Source organism: Brugia malayi, assembly GCF_000002995.4.
Source record: "Brugia malayi strain FR3 genome assembly, contig: Bm_v4_Chr2_contig_001, whole genome shotgun sequence".
NCBI classification, from domain to species: Eukaryota; Metazoa; Nematoda; class Chromadorea; order Rhabditida; family Onchocercidae; genus Brugia; species Brugia malayi.
The window spans coordinates 11641953-11661358 of NW_025062476.1; the positions used below are offsets into that span (position 1 = coordinate 11641953).

A 19406-nucleotide genomic window follows, 5' to 3' on the forward strand; every position below is an offset into this window, starting at 1 on the left:
GAAGTTCATATTGTTAAAGCTAACAATAAGTTCTACTTAATTGTGAGAGCAAAAAAAAAAAAAAAAAAAAAAAACGAAACTTATTGTTCGAGGAATGTTATTTGAATGAATAATTTCAAAAATGTGTTAATTAAATTTTGCTAACGTTTGTATTTTCCACACATTTATAAAAAAATGAGGATAAAAAGTTAAAATAAAACAAAACAAATACAAATGAATGTGTAATAAAAGGAAATTAATGATTTGCATAAAAATATATTTTTTTTTATGAATGTGATATAATTAATTAAATGACTTAACTAAAATCAAAAATGATGATAAATGTTTTATAAAAATCTTATTTTAATTCATTTAAAATAAAGTCATTGCTCGAATAAATTTAAAAATTTGCATTGAATTTAGACAAAAACTAAAACAAAAAAAAAAAAACAAATAAGATAAATTATTGTGGTAATTCAAGAGTTATACTTAAATTCATAGAGTTACTCTTATTTATATAACTATGTGATAATAATGATAATAGTATCAGTGATCATTTTAGCATACTTTTTTTTAAATTTACAATTATCAAAAATACGTATATATGACAAAAAATCGATTAACAAAAAAAAAAAAAAATTAATTTGAAATCAATGAATGAAAGTTAGTAAAACTTTTTTTACTTTTTCTGTGATAAAAATAATTACACTTACATTAATCATTGCACTTTTACTCATTTTCTTTCAATGATAATTTTTTGTTTTTTTTTTTTTCATTTTTTCTTTTTTTTCACTTTTTCATAAATTATATTACTTCAAATATACTTGATAGAACTTAACAAAAAAATAAAAATAAATTTACTTTAAATTGAAATTATTATAAAAAATGACAAAATTTTAAAAAAGATTTGTAAATTTTGATGTTTTTTTTTTTCCTTTTTTCATCATAAATTCATAAAAAATTTTCTCAAAACTTTTTACAAATTTTATGCTTTTTTTTTTTTTTGTGCTCTAAAATTGATAATTTAATTTTTTCAAAAAATTTTTTCTTCTCATTGCAATAATAATAATAATCTGAATAATAAATAATTAACAACAAAAATTTCGAAAGAAAAAAGGAAAGAAATTATGAAAATTATTCATGAAGAATTTAGTGGAATATATTTATCACTAAATGATTATCATTAATGATATTAAAAATTTGATACACTTTTTTTTTTTTTATTTTTAAATAAATAAAATTGAAAGATACTTACCTGTTTATTGTTGATATAATTTCTGTTACTGATACTAATACAATATGTCAACTTTACTTCATATTCCTATATGACCTTTTTTTTTTTTTTTTGTTTTTGTTTTTTGCTTTTCGTTTTTTTGTTTTTTTTTTTACAGAAACAACTAGTTGAAAAGACATTCTCTCTCTCCTTCTCTCTCTCTCCTTCTCTCTCTCTCCTTCTCTCTCTCTCTCTCCCTTTCTTCTTCTACATCTCTTTGTTAGGAAAAAAATGGCAAATTTTTGGTTTACCATTTCTTTAAACTTCAACTGAAATAATGATATTATCATTTGATGTTTGTTTTGTGTTCTTTTTTAATTCCGATTATTTAATTAAAAAATTTCCGAAAATTACTTTTATGTCTTAATTTTCTCTTTTTTTTTTTTTTGTTTTGTTTTGCTCTTTTTTTATTTACTCCCACTCATTTATTAGGTAAGAAAACCGGAATGAACATTTTAATTGTATTAATTAATTTTTAAAAAAAAAAAAAGACGATTATTTTGAAATAATTTAAGTTGGATAAAAAATAATAAATAATCCTTTTATTAGCTTATTAAATTTATAGAATTAAAAATGGTCGCAATATCATATTATTTTGATACAAAAAGAAAAAACGAAATTATAAATTAAAAGTTTAAATTCTACACTTATCTCTTTTTTATCATCGTTAGATCTTATGATCATCGTTCTTCTCAATTCTATTAAATTAATCAAACTGATTAATGGACTTAATTATTTACCTAAAATTTTATATCTTATAATCTGATAAAAGTCGTAAAATAGGAAAAAAATAATGTGATATTATTCATCAACGATCATTTTCCAATCATTTTCATTTTAAAACGATCAATAAGAAAATATAAAATCAATTTTTACATATTATTGTGTCATTTTAAATTATTCCATCTGTTTATTTTAAGTGAAATCTGCTTTAATGTTATAAAAAAAAAAATTCGAGTTTTCTCAATTTCACTATTTTTTTTTATATTTGTTAGAAACGAATTCAAATTTTATCGTTTTTTTTTTTTTTGTTGTAACTTACAACAAAAAGTGCAATAAAATCAACAAAATTCAAATTAAACGACTATTTTTTGCTTTTTTTTTTTTTTTATTTGAAGTGTAACTTAAAAAGTTAGTGAAATAAAAAATTATCTATTGCTGTATCTTTTAATGCTTTACAAAATTTTCTCGAAATCTAATTTTTTTTTTTTTTTTTTCAGGAGAAAAAAGTAATTCTTTTTAGCATTTGTATTTCATTTTTGATTTTAAAGTTGAAAGTAGAAAATATTCTTTAATTGTTTTTTATAATATGCACATCTTTACTTGTCTGATTTATTTTATCATTGATTATTATTAATATCATTATTATTGTTATTTTCATATTTACTATTATTGTTGTTGTTATTATTGTTTACTTATTGCTATTATTATTATTAATTATTATTGCATTTAATACTACTATATTAATATTATTATTGCTGCTATCAGGTTATTATAATTATTGCTGTCATTATTATCATTATTTTTATTATATCACTTATTATTATATGACATTATTGTTAATTTTATTATTATACTGAAATGATAATTTTTTTATTATTCGTCTAATTTCCACTTCACATCATTTATATGCTATGAAGCACTTAAACTTTTCAGCAAAAAAGAAAAATATTCAACTTTGTAAAATTTAAACTTTTTAAATTTCACATTATAATTCTTTGATTGATACATATGATAGTGTTATGGAGGAAAATATCGGTGTAAAATGTTTATGCAAATTATATTTCATATATGACAGAGATAATCGAAGTGATAATTTGATTCGGCTTTGTTTTCTTTGTTTTCGAGATTGCAAATTGGATAAAATGTTAACCATTATCAGAGCATATGAACTGATAAAGGAAATATATTTTTATTCGTTTCCTTTCCTTTGAATATTTTTTTTTTTTTTTTTTTTGTTGAGATATTTTTGTTAATATTTTCCTTACTTTCAAAAAAAAATTTCAATTTTTAAATATTTTTTCCTTCTTAAAAGCTTTGTTAATTGCATATTAGAATTTTTTCCTATCAAAAAGTTTCAGTTTTGTTCAAATAATTATAATTGCATAAATATTATTTCAATCATAAATAGAAATTAACATTTTTGATCAATTTTTTTCTTTTAATAATTTTTTTTTTTCGTCTTCATTTTGGTTTTTGTCTTTCAATTTAAAAACTAATATAAGCAACAACAACAAAAAAAAAAAAAATGTATGACAATTTTATTATTAAAATTTTAGGATAACTTTTTGAAATTATTATTTTCTTCGAGTAAAATATTAAAAAATTTAATTTCATAGTAATAATATTACTTAAAATGACAATTTTGAACACAGTTTCTTGACATTTATTACTTGTTTGATCATTTATCTATTCAGTGATATAACTTTTGACATGATAAATGATAAACGATGATAAAAGAATAACTTCTTGATTATCGGTGTAGCCGATATCATTCATTTAAGCAATAAACGAACTTAAGGCAAATTATTTCTCCACTTTTTTTACCAATATTTTTTAATGTTTTAAAATTTTAAATCGTGAAAAAAATTAAAAAATCTTTTACACTTTTAATTCGAAATATTTTATTCATTTGAAGTATTCTTTCTTCTTTCCTTTTTTTTTCTTTTTCATTTTAATATTTTTATTATTATTATCAAACAAATTTATGAAATATTACAATTTTTGAAATCTAACATTATAGTAATAATAATAATAATAACAGCAGTAACAATAATGGAAACGATGACAATAATGATAGCAATAATAATAGCAGTAATAATAGTAATAATAATAATCACAATAATAATAATGATAATGATATACATTAAAGTCTACACATATAAAGAATTTTGATCAAATTAAGAAATAAATCCCATGAAAGAGTCAGAAATTCTATGAGATTAAGCCATAAAATCACTGTCACTAAGGAGTGAAATGTGTAAAACTAAGGCACAGAGACTTTGAAATCATTGTCATAAAGTCTGCAAAACTAAGACAAAAGATCTCTGAAATTAAAACATAAAATTTAAGAAATTAATGCGTATGATCTATGATATTAGGAGCAGTGATAATAAAACTTACTCAAATTTTAATTAATTCATTTCAATTATAATTAAATTTCAGTTTATTTAAATTCATTACTAGTTCATTATCAATAAATAAGCATGCATTTCTTATTAATAAAACAAAATGAAAGCATAGATGCAATTATTGATTTAATTTAATTTCATTTTATTCAGAAACAAAAAATTTTAATCAAAAAAAAAAAAAAACGAAAAAAAGGTTTATATTATACTTATATATTAGTAATATGTCAAACATTTATGCAAATTCTTGATACGAATAATTAAAAAACTTTTTTATTTTTGCTAAATGAAAAGGAAAACAAAATGATTTTGATACAATAAGAAATACAAAGATATTAATCTAAGCTAATCAATTAGTCTTGACAAATATTTATGAGATTAATATGCACTTTATTGTGAGTTATTTTTTTTTTAAATAATTAATTTATTAACATAATATTATTATATTTTGTTCCTCTCAATTCATATTCTATTGTAAAAAATATTGATAATAGTAATGAATTTGGCTATTATATTTAATTACTATTACTGAATAATTCAGACTGCTTAATTTTAATAAATAAATAGTCTACACTAAATTGAGTTTTTAGATTTTTTACTTTTTTTAATAAATTATTATCAAATATTAATTTATATATTTCTTATGTTAAATTTAAGAAGAAACTTTTCACATAATAATTAAGTAGTAATTACGTTAGTAACAGGCAGTAATTTACTAGGTAGGAATACGTGGTAATTACCTTCTCACGTAGTAATAATTACAATAAATTATAATTAATAATTATAAAATTTCTTTTCGCGTGGTGATTTATAACTAAATTTATTTGTAAAATAATCAAAATGGATTTTGGATGAATATTTTTTTAATTAAATACAAAATTTTTCTTATGATCAATAAATGCTCAACCATATGATTGATTGATCAATCTTTCTCATTATCATTATTATTATCACTATTATCATCCTAATTTAGAAAAATTAGAAATATTGATTAATATAATGTAAATAAATTAACGGAAAAAAAATTTTCCAAATCAGTGATCAATAATTACTATCAAATTTAACTCATTAATTATCTATCTAAGCTAATTATTAGAATGCTAATTAGCTTAAAATCTCGTATCAATTCATTCACTTATCAATTATTATTATTGTATTTGTGTTTTTAACTAATGCAAAATTTTTATTGACATTTTAAATTTAAAAAAAAAAAATTTTCTTCAAATTGTTGTAGTTATTATAGTCATAATTTCGCAAAAAAAAGTTTAACTCATGCATTTTACTCTAATAAAACTTTTAAAAATTCTTTGATTAGTTTATTAAATTAAAATTTTAATCTCTTAATTAAAATTTGGAGCTACAAATGAAAAGTTTTTCGGTCACAAAATTTTAAAGAAAAATTTTTTTTCATAGTCACAAATTTCACAAAAAACTTTATTGAACTTTTTCCCCTCCCTTTCATAACTTAATTAATTGGGAAAATATAGATTTGAATTAATTTTCATTTTACGAAAATAATTAAGTATAAAAATCAATGTGTTTTGCTATCGGATATACCATTTTTCCTTTTTCCGTAAACACTGATCGGATTAAGTCAATCAATATTTACGGATACGAAATAGAACTGATTTGATTTGCTGTATTTAAAGGAATTGATCAGTAAATCTGAGAAATCTCAAACTGGCCGGCATAATAATTTGAAATTAGTTTTTTTTTTTTTTTTAAATCTTTTCTGAAATTGTTCCCTTTTTTCGTGAAATTATTTGTTTTTTTTTTTCTTTAACATAATTAATAGCTCTTTCTTTTTCAATTTTTTAATTAAATTTGAAAACTTTCAATTTCTAGTTGTAATTAAAATTTAAATTAAATTTCATCCCTAAATATCTTTGTCTTCTTTTTCTTCTTTTTTTTTTTTTTTTTTTGCAAATTTCACTCATATTTCGTGAAAGTGAAATCCATTGTCTACGATTAGATTTTATCAATGGATGATTTGTTTCTGAAATTTGAAAAAAGTTTTAAAATTGCCGCACCATAAATAATTGTACCAAAAAAATGAAACAGTTTGATAGCAATGGTAAATTTAATTTGTTGATTTAATAGATTTAACAGATTGGTATCACTAATCTGTTAATTTCACTTAAAACTTTCAATTTAATTTTAACATTCATTACAATATATACTAATCCTTATAGACTTTCTTTTTTTTTCATTTTAAGTTTATATCTGAAATAAATTTGAAATCATTTTCAACTTTTAAATTTTCATTCATTTTCTTAAATTCCAATAAATTTGATATTATTTTTTTTTTTTTTTACAAACAAAATTAGTTATATGTATGTTAAATTAATTTCTTTTTTCTTGCTTTATAGCATTTAGAATTCAGAATTTTGTTTTATTTTAATTTTTACATCAGAAAATTATTTACTTTTGATAGAAATTTTAGTACTATTATTTATGAGCATTTTTCACGTAACTTTCACTATTTTTTAAAACTTTTTCAACGGATTTGTTAGTCTGTTTGTTTACCAAAAATTACAAATTGTATAAAATCCTTTTAGAACTATCAGATATGAAATTAGAAGGTAAAATTTATTGTTGTTATTATTAATTTAAAATCTATTTTAAGTTAATGCAATTTTCTTTTTTTTTTTTTTTTTTTTGGTAATTGCTTTCAAAATTACCTTTTTTTGAAATTTTTTTTGGTTCCTGTTTTTTTTTTTTTTTTTTTGAAATTTTTTTGTTGTAATAAGTAAATGTAAACCGGATGTATAATTTAAAAAATTGTCCAAAGTATATTTCATGAAATATTGATTTCCACTTTATTTGAAATTCTTTGCTATCTATGGAGAATTGATTGATTGAAATTTTGCATAAAGATTAGAAATATTAATGTATTTTACTGTATTCAAAAAACATTATTTTGAAGTACGGAATTTAGAAAAAAAAAAAATAAAAATTTTCAAAAAGTTTGCATTTTTTTGTTAAAATGCTGGACAAATTCTGAATGATGCTATTTACTAAAAAATCCACCTTTTCTGCTTAATGCTTATTTTTTTGTGTGTAAAAACTTAAATATAGCAATTATTTAGAATTAATTGTAGTATCAATATACTTTAGCAATTACTATTTTTATCTTACGACAAAATTGATCCCATATATGAGAATTAATTAATATAATTAATACTTGGGAATTGGTAAATAATGTATTTGGTTATTTCGCACATCAGAATTAGTGTATTACTGTAATTTGGCTTATATTAGTAATTCCTCATATGAGAATCAATATACCAATGGTAATTCCGTATATGAAAATTAATAGAAAATCGTTATTCCGCATATAAGAACCAACATACCAATGGTAATTCCGCATGTGAAAATTAATAGAAAATCGTTATTCCGCATATAAGAACCAACATACCAATGGTAATTCCGCATGTGAAAATTAATAGAAAATCGTTATTCCGCATATAAGAACCAACATACCAATGGTAATTCCGCATGTGAAAATTAATAGAAAATCGTTATTCCGCATATAAGAACCAACATACCAATGGTAATTCCGCATGTGAAAATTAATAGAAAATCGCTATTCCGCATATGAGAATTAATACATTATCGGCATGCCGCATATGAAAATTAACATGTCATCGATAATTCCGTATATCAGAATTAATATATTATTGTTAATTCCGCCTATGAGAAGCAATGTATTGCTGATAATTCCACATATATAAATTTACATATTTTTCGATAATTCCATACACGAAAATACAGTATTGGCAATTTTGTGCATAAAAATTAGTTTATTATTGATATTATCAGTGATAATTCCACCTGTTGGAATTAATATATTGTTGGCAAGTTCGCATATACGGGTTTAATAAATTAGGTAATGATTAATAGTAATAAAGAAAAGATCGATGGCTCAGATATTCATAAAAAGGAGATTAACAAATTTTAATTTCAATTCCATTTTTTTAAATTTAAATGAATTTAAGATTTGCAGCAAATATAATTAAATGTCATTTTGAAGCATTAGCATATATAATAATTATCATTTATCTTTTGAAATAATGAAAATTTCGAATTCCATTTGTTTTTTCTCTTTTGTATTTTTTTTTTTTAAATAAACAACTTATTGCTTAATAATGTTTTATTTACTACTATTATTAACTAAAATTAATTTTATTAACTACTATTAAAATAAATTGCAATCCAAAATTAATAAAACTATAATATGCAATAATTATATTAGCTATAATGTTTAAACATTTCCTATATAAAATTATATTTATACATATTTTTAAGTTTTTACATTGTAAGCAAGCAAATTATTCTGCTTAAAATTTTTGCCATTTAGGATATTTTGCAGCATTTTTCAAACTAATTACTAACTAATCACTAAATTTTTTCTTTTTTTTTTTTTGGAAGATAATAAAATGGAAAACTTTTAAGACTACCAATTATAAGTTAAATAAAAAATGCAAAAAAAAAGGAAAAAGAAAAAAGACAACAATAAATATTTAATTGCAATAAAATATAAAAAAAATGATAATACAGTAAGCAAATGCCTTATCCTTCATTTTCTCTTATTATTTACAATGACCAATGCCTTATCACTGATTCTCTCTTATCTTTACAATGACCAATGCCTTATCACTGATTTTCTCTTATCTTTACAATGAAAAATGCCTTATCACTGATTCTCTCTTATCTTTACAATGAACAATGCCTTATCACTGATTTTCTCTTATCTTTACAATGACCAATGCCTTATCACTGATTTTCTCTTATCTTTACAATGACCAATGCCTTATCACTGATTCTCTCTTATCTTTACAATGACCAATGCCTTATCACTGATTTTCTCTTATCTTTGCAATGACCAATGCCTTATCATTGATTTTCTCTTATCATTTACAGCGAACAATGATAATGATAATTCCAAATTATCATTATCATTTATTCATTATTATTTATAATCGTTTAGTTTTTTCTTTCCTATTTTACTTTTTTGTACTTTACCTTTTTTTACTGTATTTTACTCGCTATATGTCATTAAGAAATGACCGATTATATACAATAAAACAAATTAACAAAAAAAAAAAACGGAAGTGATATTTGTCAGCCAATTTTTGATAATAAAATAATTTTTCTAAGAGTAACAAAAAAAAAAGAGAAAGAAAAAAAGAAAAGGTAGAAAGGAAGGTATGAAAGAGAGAAAGAAAGAAAAGAAAAAAATCAAAGACTAAAAAAAAAATTTTTTTTTTCGTAACTTACTTTCTATTTTAAAGTTTACTTTCACATGCTTCCTTTTTGTTTTTTTTTTTTTCCTAATTTAATTTTCAAAATGACACATCAACAATACGTGCATATTAACTTGCACTTGACCTTTTCCGTTTTCCGATTTCCGTTTCTTTTTTTTTTTTTTTTTGAACATTAATCGTGTTAACAACTATAAATTCTAGTTTCTTCTACACAAATAATCCATCTCTGTTTCACAATCTATCACAAAACAGTTTTTTTTCTTCATTTATAATTTTTCAATTCCAAAACGACATGTTCCGGTATTTTTTCTGGATTCCTACGACTTTCATCATCGTCACAGAATTTGCACAAATAACAAACGGTGCATTATTGAATTTATGGGAGAAACGACGATGTTGGTCATCCGGTAATGGTCAATCAGCTCATTGGTTTAATCACGGTGAACGTATTAATCGAGGTTCAGTTTTATTTCCGTTTTTCCGTTTTTTTTTTCTTTTTTTTTCAATTTCATTTTTAAATTACTTTCCTGGAAAAAGCGAAAAAAAAGAAAAAGAAAAGAAATAAATTTATTGTTTTCGGAAATTTTACTCACAAATTATTTTTATCTTAGCTATTTATTAATGTAAAAATTTTGCTAACCTTTGAGGAAAAAAAAGAAAAAAAAATTATTACTAATGCTTTTTTTTAAAACTATTTATTTGAGAATTGTTATTATTAAAGTAAGATAAAGTTAGAATTTTGTATTATAAATACAAAATTTCAAATTTTTGTCATCAATTTTGAGCAATGAAATTATCCTTTTTTTTGTTCCAAATTTTCACAAATTCTAAAAAAAAAATTAAAATTATTAAAAAAAAATTTTTAAATAATTCTTTCATACTTTCGCCATTTTTTCATTTTTTGCTCCTCGATGATTAGTAAAATATTCATGTTAGACTTTTAAAAATGATAAAATTTCAAATTTTTTAACCTATAGTATTTTTTATCAATTATTATCATCAACTCATACAAATGATTGTTACAAAATTATCACAAAAACAATTCTAGGCTATTCAAAAAATAAAAAAAAAAATAAACAATTTTAATCAACTATATTAGCTATTTATATCAACCAGTTAAAAAAAGTACTACTTGAAAATACTTTTTACTAAATGTTATCTTATCGTGAAACTTAATAACAAGTAATCTGATATCATATCATTGAAGCAAATTAATACAGTTTAAAAAAAAAAGGAGAAAAAAAGTCTTGAAGAAGTTTTAAATTAAACAATGTTAATCCATTTAAATAAAAATCTCATTAAAATTACATTTGAATATGTCAATGTAACAGATTGACATTTAACTAACCGCTATTATAAAATTTATTAAATTTTTTATATTGAGAATAATTTAAAGTATTTTATTTGTAATTTAAATCAAATTATCAATTAGCAATTAATATTTCTTGATAATTTTTTTTTTTTGTTTTTTTAAAGGAAAATATTGGTATAAATGTAATAATGGCATGTTGGAACCAAAAGGTTGTTTTACACCAACAAATAGTGAATTATATATTGGTGACAAATTTGTGGAAAATGGTTATGAAATTGAATGTGTCCTTGATAAAAATGGCTATTTACAATTTGCATTTACCGCATGTGTACCAAAGGAAGGTGAACGATATAAAATTGGTGAAACCTGGGAGGATGAACAGGTAAGGCTAATTAAAATGATTGCTATGAATTATTATTACAATGTAGTGAATAAGTATGATAAGCTAATGATAAGATAAGAAAACGAGCTAATGATAGCTGATGAAAATAGAGATTTTAATATGAAAAAAAAAAAAAAAGAGAAAGCAGAAATTTTAATTATATATTATTAGTATTTATTTAAATTTTTTTTTCTTTTATCATTATGAAATAATAATTATTCATAAATAAAAATTGCTTCAATCGTTGAAATACGTTTGGTACAATTAATTAAAATACAATAAAAACTATTTCACACAATTTTTTTCTTTTATGCTATATTCATTGATAAGTTATAATTTCATATCATTACTTATAACTTATTAGTAAGTGTAACATATAAGAATTTAATTTAATGAATTAAATCTAATATCAAATAAACTTTTATATAGTAAAGCAATAATATACTTTATATGATAAAAAAGAGTTAGTTGATAAATAGTAAAATAAAAGTTAGTTAATTAATTAAATTTTAACTAATTAATCGATAAGTATTAAACTAAAAAGGATTAATAAATTTACAAATGTATTTTTATTTTAATATTTTATAGCATATGTACTGGTTTGAGTGTAAAGCTGACGGACCATATTTGAGAGTTGAAATTGGCGGATGCGTAACGCACGATAAGTCACGTAGAATTGCACTCAATGAAATGTATGATTTCGGCGAATACACGTTCGTTTCACGTTTCACTCATTCATTTCTTTTTTTTTTTGTCAAATCTTTTAGTAATTAAAGTGAAATTAAGCATTGTCACACATTGGTGACACTAATTCAAATGTAAATATTACTATTTCCATCATTTAAGCTTATCATTTCCATATTAAATATTATCACTTTTTTGAATGTGTTATCATTTTTTTAATCAATAAAAAGTATCATAACCTATTTGTGTTAATGATAAAGTTTATTTTAATAAAAAATTATGATTATCTAAAGCTGAAAAATAAAAAATTTCAATTTCTAATCCTTATTTTTAATTTTTTTTTTCGTTATTTTTTCAACACTTTAAAATATCAGAAGTAAAAAAGAAGATTAAAAGAAAATACACTAATTATTTAAACATAGCACTAAAAAAAAAGTTTGTCTTATCTTAATTTCAATATTTTTTAAAAAATTAAAAAAAGCAGAATCAAAATTTTAAGTTAATTTTTTTATTTTGTAAATAATCTTTTTATATTAATATCAATTGACTTTTTTTTTTTTATAGGAAATCTAAATTAATTAAATATTTTAGTCGACTTTTTGGTTTCTTTTTTCTTTTGTCTAAAACTTAATAAATAATCAGTTAATATTTAATTAATTAATAATTTAATAAAATACTAATAATTATCTCTTTTAATAAATTTTAGCTATCAATGTTTGAAGAAATACAACGGTTCGGTGCAAATGTGTTCAGTTGGATGTATTCATAAAGGAATGCATTATAAAATTGGTGATCAATGGGCTGTTAGTTTTATTTTTCATTTTTTTTTTTCTATTCAAAAAATATGAATAACATTTAAAAAAAAAAAAAGAATTTTAAAAATATTTTTTTATAAAATTTAATTAATAATAAATTGTCGGCAATTTTTTAAGCTATGTTTTAAAAAAATTTATTCATTTTTCTATTTATTAGTTCAATTTTTCACTAATTTAAATATCATTCATTAGAAATTACACAAACTAATTAATAAATATTAATTAATTTCATTTGATTTATTTTTGATTAGTAGTAAGTTCTTAACATTGAGAGTTTAATTAATAACAAATTACTAGCAATTAGCGCTCTTAGCGATTTTTAACAATTAACACTTATAGTAGTTCTAGCAATTGAGTAATGTCTTTTTTTAAAAAAAAAAAAAAACTTTATTTTTTATTAATATATTTTTAAGTTAATAAATTTTAATTCATTTATTTATTTAGAGTTATATTTTACACCATTTCTTACATGATACACTTAAAATTTTTAGTACCAGAATTCAATTATAATTAATTCAATTAAAATTAAAAATTGGGCATAAATTTGCATAGCAATTATGCTTTAGTTTTTGATATAAATTATTTTTTGGTGTAAATTAATTAACACATATTTAATTTTATTTCAATTTAAAACCATTTTCATCCCATATTTTTGAAAATTTTTCCTTTAAACACTTACCAGATTATATTTGCACTTTTTAAAATGTTTATTAGAAGAAATGAATTCATTTCATTTATCACACAGTTGAAATCAATAATGATTTCTTATCAAAATATCATATCAAATGAACATTCAATGAATGATTTTTGTATTTTGGTTTTTTTTTTTTTTTTTTTTTTTTTGCGATAAAATGAATTACTTTATGTTTTTCGTTTTTCTTTCTCTTTTTTTTTTAAAAAAAAAAGAGAAACTTAATATTTCGGAAGAGATTAAAACGATCAGTTGAACAGGTTGTGTTATTTGATTTAAATTAATCAAAGTCATTTAATTTTATCTAAAAAAAATTTTCATTTGATGTTTATTTATAATTAATCCAAATAATGAAGTGTAAAAAAGAAAATGAAATAAATCACTTTGCACTTTTGATTTTTTCCATTTGACATTAATTTGACCTTTTTGTGAGCAATGATTGAAAGCGCAATGATTTGACACAGTTGACATGAGCGCACTGTGTAAATCTTTACTTCCTTTTCCGCCTTCATTTGGTTTTACTATTTTCATTTCACATTTCAAAAAACAAAACAAAACAAAAAACAAAACAAAAAGCACCCAACGAAACATAAATATTAGCTAAATTATGCTTACTTGTCGTTTTTTTATAGCCATATGACATATTTTATCAGATTAATTCCAAATCAAATTTATTATGTTCTTTTTTTCTTTTTTTTTTTAAATTTATTATCTTTTAGAAACATAATTATATGTTCCATTCACTTTTTTTTAAATACATTCCTTAGGTGCATAATTTAAGAAATTATTAAAATTTTATTTAGGAAATTATATTGATTTTCCTCTTTAATATAACTATTTAAAAAAAAAAAATTAACAATTCTTTTCTTATCTATGACGAATAGATTAATTGAAATTTTACATTAAAAAACTAGGATATAATAATTAATTAATTAGAATAGATTGTTTCAAACACAAAATTGAAATAAAGAAATATTAATTCCATTTAAAAATTCGTTCTAAATTATTTGCATAGATATCTATGTGTATCTCTATTATGATATTACATTTAATTTCAAAAAAGAAAGAAAAATTAGGAACAGATTGAATTTAATCAAAATTAAACCATCAATTTCATCCTTTTTTTTTTCGCAATCAATTTTTTTAATATTTAAATTTTTTAAATAAATCTTTAATATTTTTCCATTTTCAATGATAATAATTTAGCATAAGTGGAAGAGAAAAATTTTTATCACTTTTGGTTATTGCTTGAAATCAATAAATTATCATAAATATTACTGGTATTTCAAACATTATAACTACTACTAATCTAATCAAATAAAATAACCAATCAATCAACTGATCAATCAATTATTTGTATCATCGCATTGTAATATTGCAAATATTAAAAATGCCTACTGAACGAGAAATTCATTTTTTTTTTTTTTTTTTTAAATTTTACTTTCCATAGGAAATTAATAAATATATTATAGACATTGCATTCATTCTGTAATGAATTAATTACTTAAGTATTTTGTTGTTAGTGCAATATTAGCTCTCTTATTTGATCAACAAATCGATTATTTTTTTATTTGTAACAATTAAAATACTACCATTTTACATTTGCTCGACAAAAAACACTGCTGAGCAATTAATATAAAAACATTCATCATTTTTATTATCATAATTTCTTATTATCAAAATTTTGAATTTAAAATGATTCCACTTTTTTTTTTTTTTTTTTGAATTTACAGCTTACTAATTATTGAAATTGCAAGCAGTAAATCGAACTCAAATCTCTGCTATCATTATTATCAATTATTCTATATTGTTGTTATTATATATTATTACCATTGTTATCATTATTATCATTAATTATCATTATTATTACTATTATTATCATAAATTTGGATTTAAAATTCGATAATAATACGAAACATTTAATGGATTATTTAATGATCACTGCCTATAATTCAGAAGATCATCAAAATTTCAATATCTGTAAATGAATTTCTCATTTATTCATCAATTATCCCTTTTGTTCCAAAATTACTTCGATTTTCATTTTTACGTTTTATTCGTTAAAATTCAGAAATTTAAATTCAAAATAATTCACAAAAATTGATTTACATTAGAATTTTCCCTGTCATATTTGATGAAAACAAATATACGTGTATACATATTTCTCCCACACGTGCCTAAACGTGCGTGTTTAGCATTTCTACGTATTTCCCATACGTTTTTGCAAAAATTAAATCAAAAGATAAAAAAGCATTTCGTTGAAAATTAGAAATTTGTTTTTTTTTTTTTTTTATGTTATATTTTTTTTCGTTTTTATATTATATTTTTTTACGTCTTTATTTTGCCTTCTTTTTTAATTTCAGTCCTTTTAAAATTATTATTATGTTTGGAGGTTCAGTATTATCCGTCAATTGTAGTGATAGTTTGCTTATAATTTCAAATATTTGTAATTTCAAACCTTCAATTTGCTCTTTCATTAAGCAATTCGTAATACAAAGATTGTTATTTAGAGATATTTTTTTTTTCAATTTAAACAAATTAAGGATTAAATTAAAGTAATATTGAAATTTAACACTGTTATTATTATTTTCTTATTGCTTAATTTTATTATTATTATTCAACATTTTTATTATAAACTTCTAATTATAATATTTAATCTAATATTTAACAAAATGTTTCATTTTTCTTTTTGTTTTTTATCCGTTATAATTTAATTTATGATTAGTATTATTCAAAAATTAAATCTATTAATGATACAATTGCTTACAAAACTATTTAAAATTATATTTTCTGAATGCCATAGATAAAATGTAAAAGATAAAAAGCCAAAACAAAAAAAAAAAAAAAAAAAAAAATTATTTTGTTCTATAAATTGTCATAAAATAAATGAGACAACAAATTCACTTTCTTCTATGTGACAGTTTCAGTTATACCGGAAGAACCGGTATTACTTTTTTTTTCCGGTGCAGTAATAAATTTCAAGTTGAAAGTTGTTGTGATTTTAGTTTCGAGTAATGTTCATAACTTTTTTGCACGTATTTAATAAAAGTGCAGTTAGGTGCAAATTCAAAAACAGAAAAGGTGAAAAGTGAGGAATATTTAGCAGTGAAAATGTGAACTCTTGCAGAACGACAAATAAAATTTTAAAATAAAAAAAAAATTTGTTAACATAAGTGACAATGGATTAAATATGATATGTAAGGGTCAATCAATTTTATGGTTTAAAAAAAAATTAAAAGTTAAAATCGATCATATCAATATGAATGATTACTTTTGCATATATATTTAAATATTCTCTATATAAATAAATTCGAATAAATTATTTTAAATTAAATTCTAGGTAACTGCTTTACTCTTTTCCATTTATTAATTTTCAATGTTAAGTAATGTTTTGCATCGTAATTGTATTAATTTGGTGACTTTTTTTTTATTGAAGAAAGCAATTAAAACTTTTTTTGATGACAATGTTTAAAAATATTTTTTTTTTTTAAATTGCTTTTACAAGTTATTCAATTTTTTTGAAATATTTATAAAAGTGAAATTTTTTTTGAACTTTTCATTGGAAGAAAATAAAATTTTAAAGAACAAAAAATTTGTGTAAACTTACTGATTTCTTGATGATATTAGCAATCAAGCAAGTTAAATGAGGTCAAAAAATGACCTTTACGGATAGTTAAAATATATATTAGTGAGTGACCAGTAATAAAATAAAATAGTGACTTAAATTTTTTGATTCCATGAAATAGTTGACCTTTCGCAATAAAAATTTATGAAAATTAAGAAAAAAATTCGACGTTAAGAAATTCAAAGAAAAAAAAAAATTCAAATATCATTGAGATATTATTATTTCGGTAATGATTTTAAAAATTTTTTGAAACTTTTTTTTTTGAAAAAACGATAAAAACATTTTGGATAATTTTATTTGCAAAATAAATTGTGATGAAAGAAAATTAGCAAAAAAAGTTTTTTTTTTTTTTTAAATTTTTCAGTTAATGGCAGATTTGAACTATAAAATTAATGTATCAGCTTAGTTGTACTTTTCCCTTTTTTTTAAAAAAAATTGATAAATTGAATTGTACACTTAACCTTTTATATTCCTTTTTGTTAACAAAAAAAAAAAAAGTCTAAAAATTTTTTGATAAATTAATTTACTTATAAAATAACACTTTGTTTCCTTTTTTTTTTCCATTTAATGAAATAAAAACAAATAATTTACTTATTTAAATTTTAGGATGGTGATTTTATTTACTACTGCAAAACCAAAAATGGTCGTTGTCAGAAGATTTGTGTAGGATGTCATTTCAAAGATAAATTACTTTATGATGGTGATCGTTATCAAAAAGATGATACGGTGTTTATGTGTGAGGTACGACCGGATAAATACCGGCATAAACCGGTTGGTTGCGTTGTACGTGATGCAAAGGGTGAAACGGTTGAAAGAGTTGTCGGATGTAAATGGTATGATTTTATTTCTTTTCTTTACTTTTTCCTTTTTATTCCATTTTTTTTCTTTTGCTAAAAAAAATTTTTGAATAGAGTAATTTTAGAAATTACTTAGAAAGAAATTAAATGGTAAAAGTTTTTAGTTGATTAGAGAGGAACTTTTAATGATAAATACAAAATAAATTTTTTGATTTTTTTTTTTTTTTTTTGTCAATAAATATTCTGTTTTGTAACTTTTTTTCAAATAAAATTTAATTTAACAAGAATGAAATTTTTAACAGTTAGTCTTTTTTTTTCGTCTTTGTTGATTTCATTTTTTTTTTTTTTTTTTTTAAACAAAAACAAAATTTTAAAAAGTCAATTTAAGAAAACAAAAAGAAAAAAGAGAAAACAATAAATGAAAGTGGAGGAAAAATATTATATTGGGTACAATTAAGTTTTAAAAAAAGTAATGTTTTCGAAAAATGATAATTTGTTTTTATCAGGTAAATCATAAGAATTATATATACTTAATAACAAAACAAAATAAAAATAATAGTAATGTATTTATTAATGATATGTTAATAAAATTAATTTGGTGCTCTTTCATTTTTTTAATTAATTAATTAATTAAGCAAATCATTTGATAAAACAGGTATCAACAAACGAAGAAATCAAAAGTGGAACAAATTTGTGTGCTTGAAAATGGTAAAGCTGTGGTGAAAACATTAGGATGTATTTTTGTTCATAAAGGATATAATACATTATTTTTAAAACCTGGCACTTATACAATTTGGAATCAACAAATTGATGGTTTAGCAATTGGTGTTATTTGCAGGGTTTGTTTTCATTTTTTTTTTTTTGATGACTTAATTAAAAATTTTATGCTAGAAATATTTTTATTTTCGTTTTTTATTAATGTAAATTATTTAGCTAAATTTATGCAATTACTAAATTTTACAGTTTAATTAATTATTTGTGGAAAATAAATTTAAAAAAGTACAATTGTGAAAATTTTTTTTTTTGGATAAAAAGAAAAATGAATCTTTTTTTTTGTTGTTGTCCTTTGTCTTTTGTTAAGTTTATCAAATTCAGAGTAGAAAATATAATCAAAATGATATATTTACATTATTTATTTAATTATTTATATATTTCACTTAATATATCATTCATTTAATTATTTAAGTACATAATTAATTATTCCTAAATTTTAAAAAATTTTCTTTTTATTACAGCAACCAAAGAATGATGGTATGCCAAGCTTAGAAACATTCAAAATTGAAGATATCATTTATAAAGTGAATGGATTACGATATGATCAACCACGTGGTTGACAAAAAAATTGATCGATTAATAGAAAATAATTTTCACATATTTTTGTAAATTAATTAACTTTTGTAAAATTTCTTTTTCAACATATTGTTTATAAAAAATTATTTAAAATAATATCATA

The 19406-nt window shown here is 20.8% G+C and overlaps 1 protein-coding gene across 1 annotated transcript; it reads left to right on the forward strand.

The window, feature by feature from the left end:
• Nucleotides 1-9939: 9939 nt before the first annotated feature.
• On the forward strand, nucleotides 9940-19287 carry Bm4014 (Uncharacterized protein; the record flags this gene model as incomplete). Its single annotated transcript, XM_043079295.1, has 7 exons — nucleotides 9940-10105; nucleotides 11124-11341; nucleotides 11930-12054; nucleotides 12732-12828; nucleotides 17763-17989; nucleotides 18609-18792; nucleotides 19189-19287. The coding sequence occupies 7 exons, from the start codon at nucleotides 9940-9942 to the stop codon at nucleotides 19285-19287; spliced, it is 1116 nt and encodes a 371-aa protein (XP_042935229.1).
• Nucleotides 19288-19406: the final 119 nt, after the last annotated feature.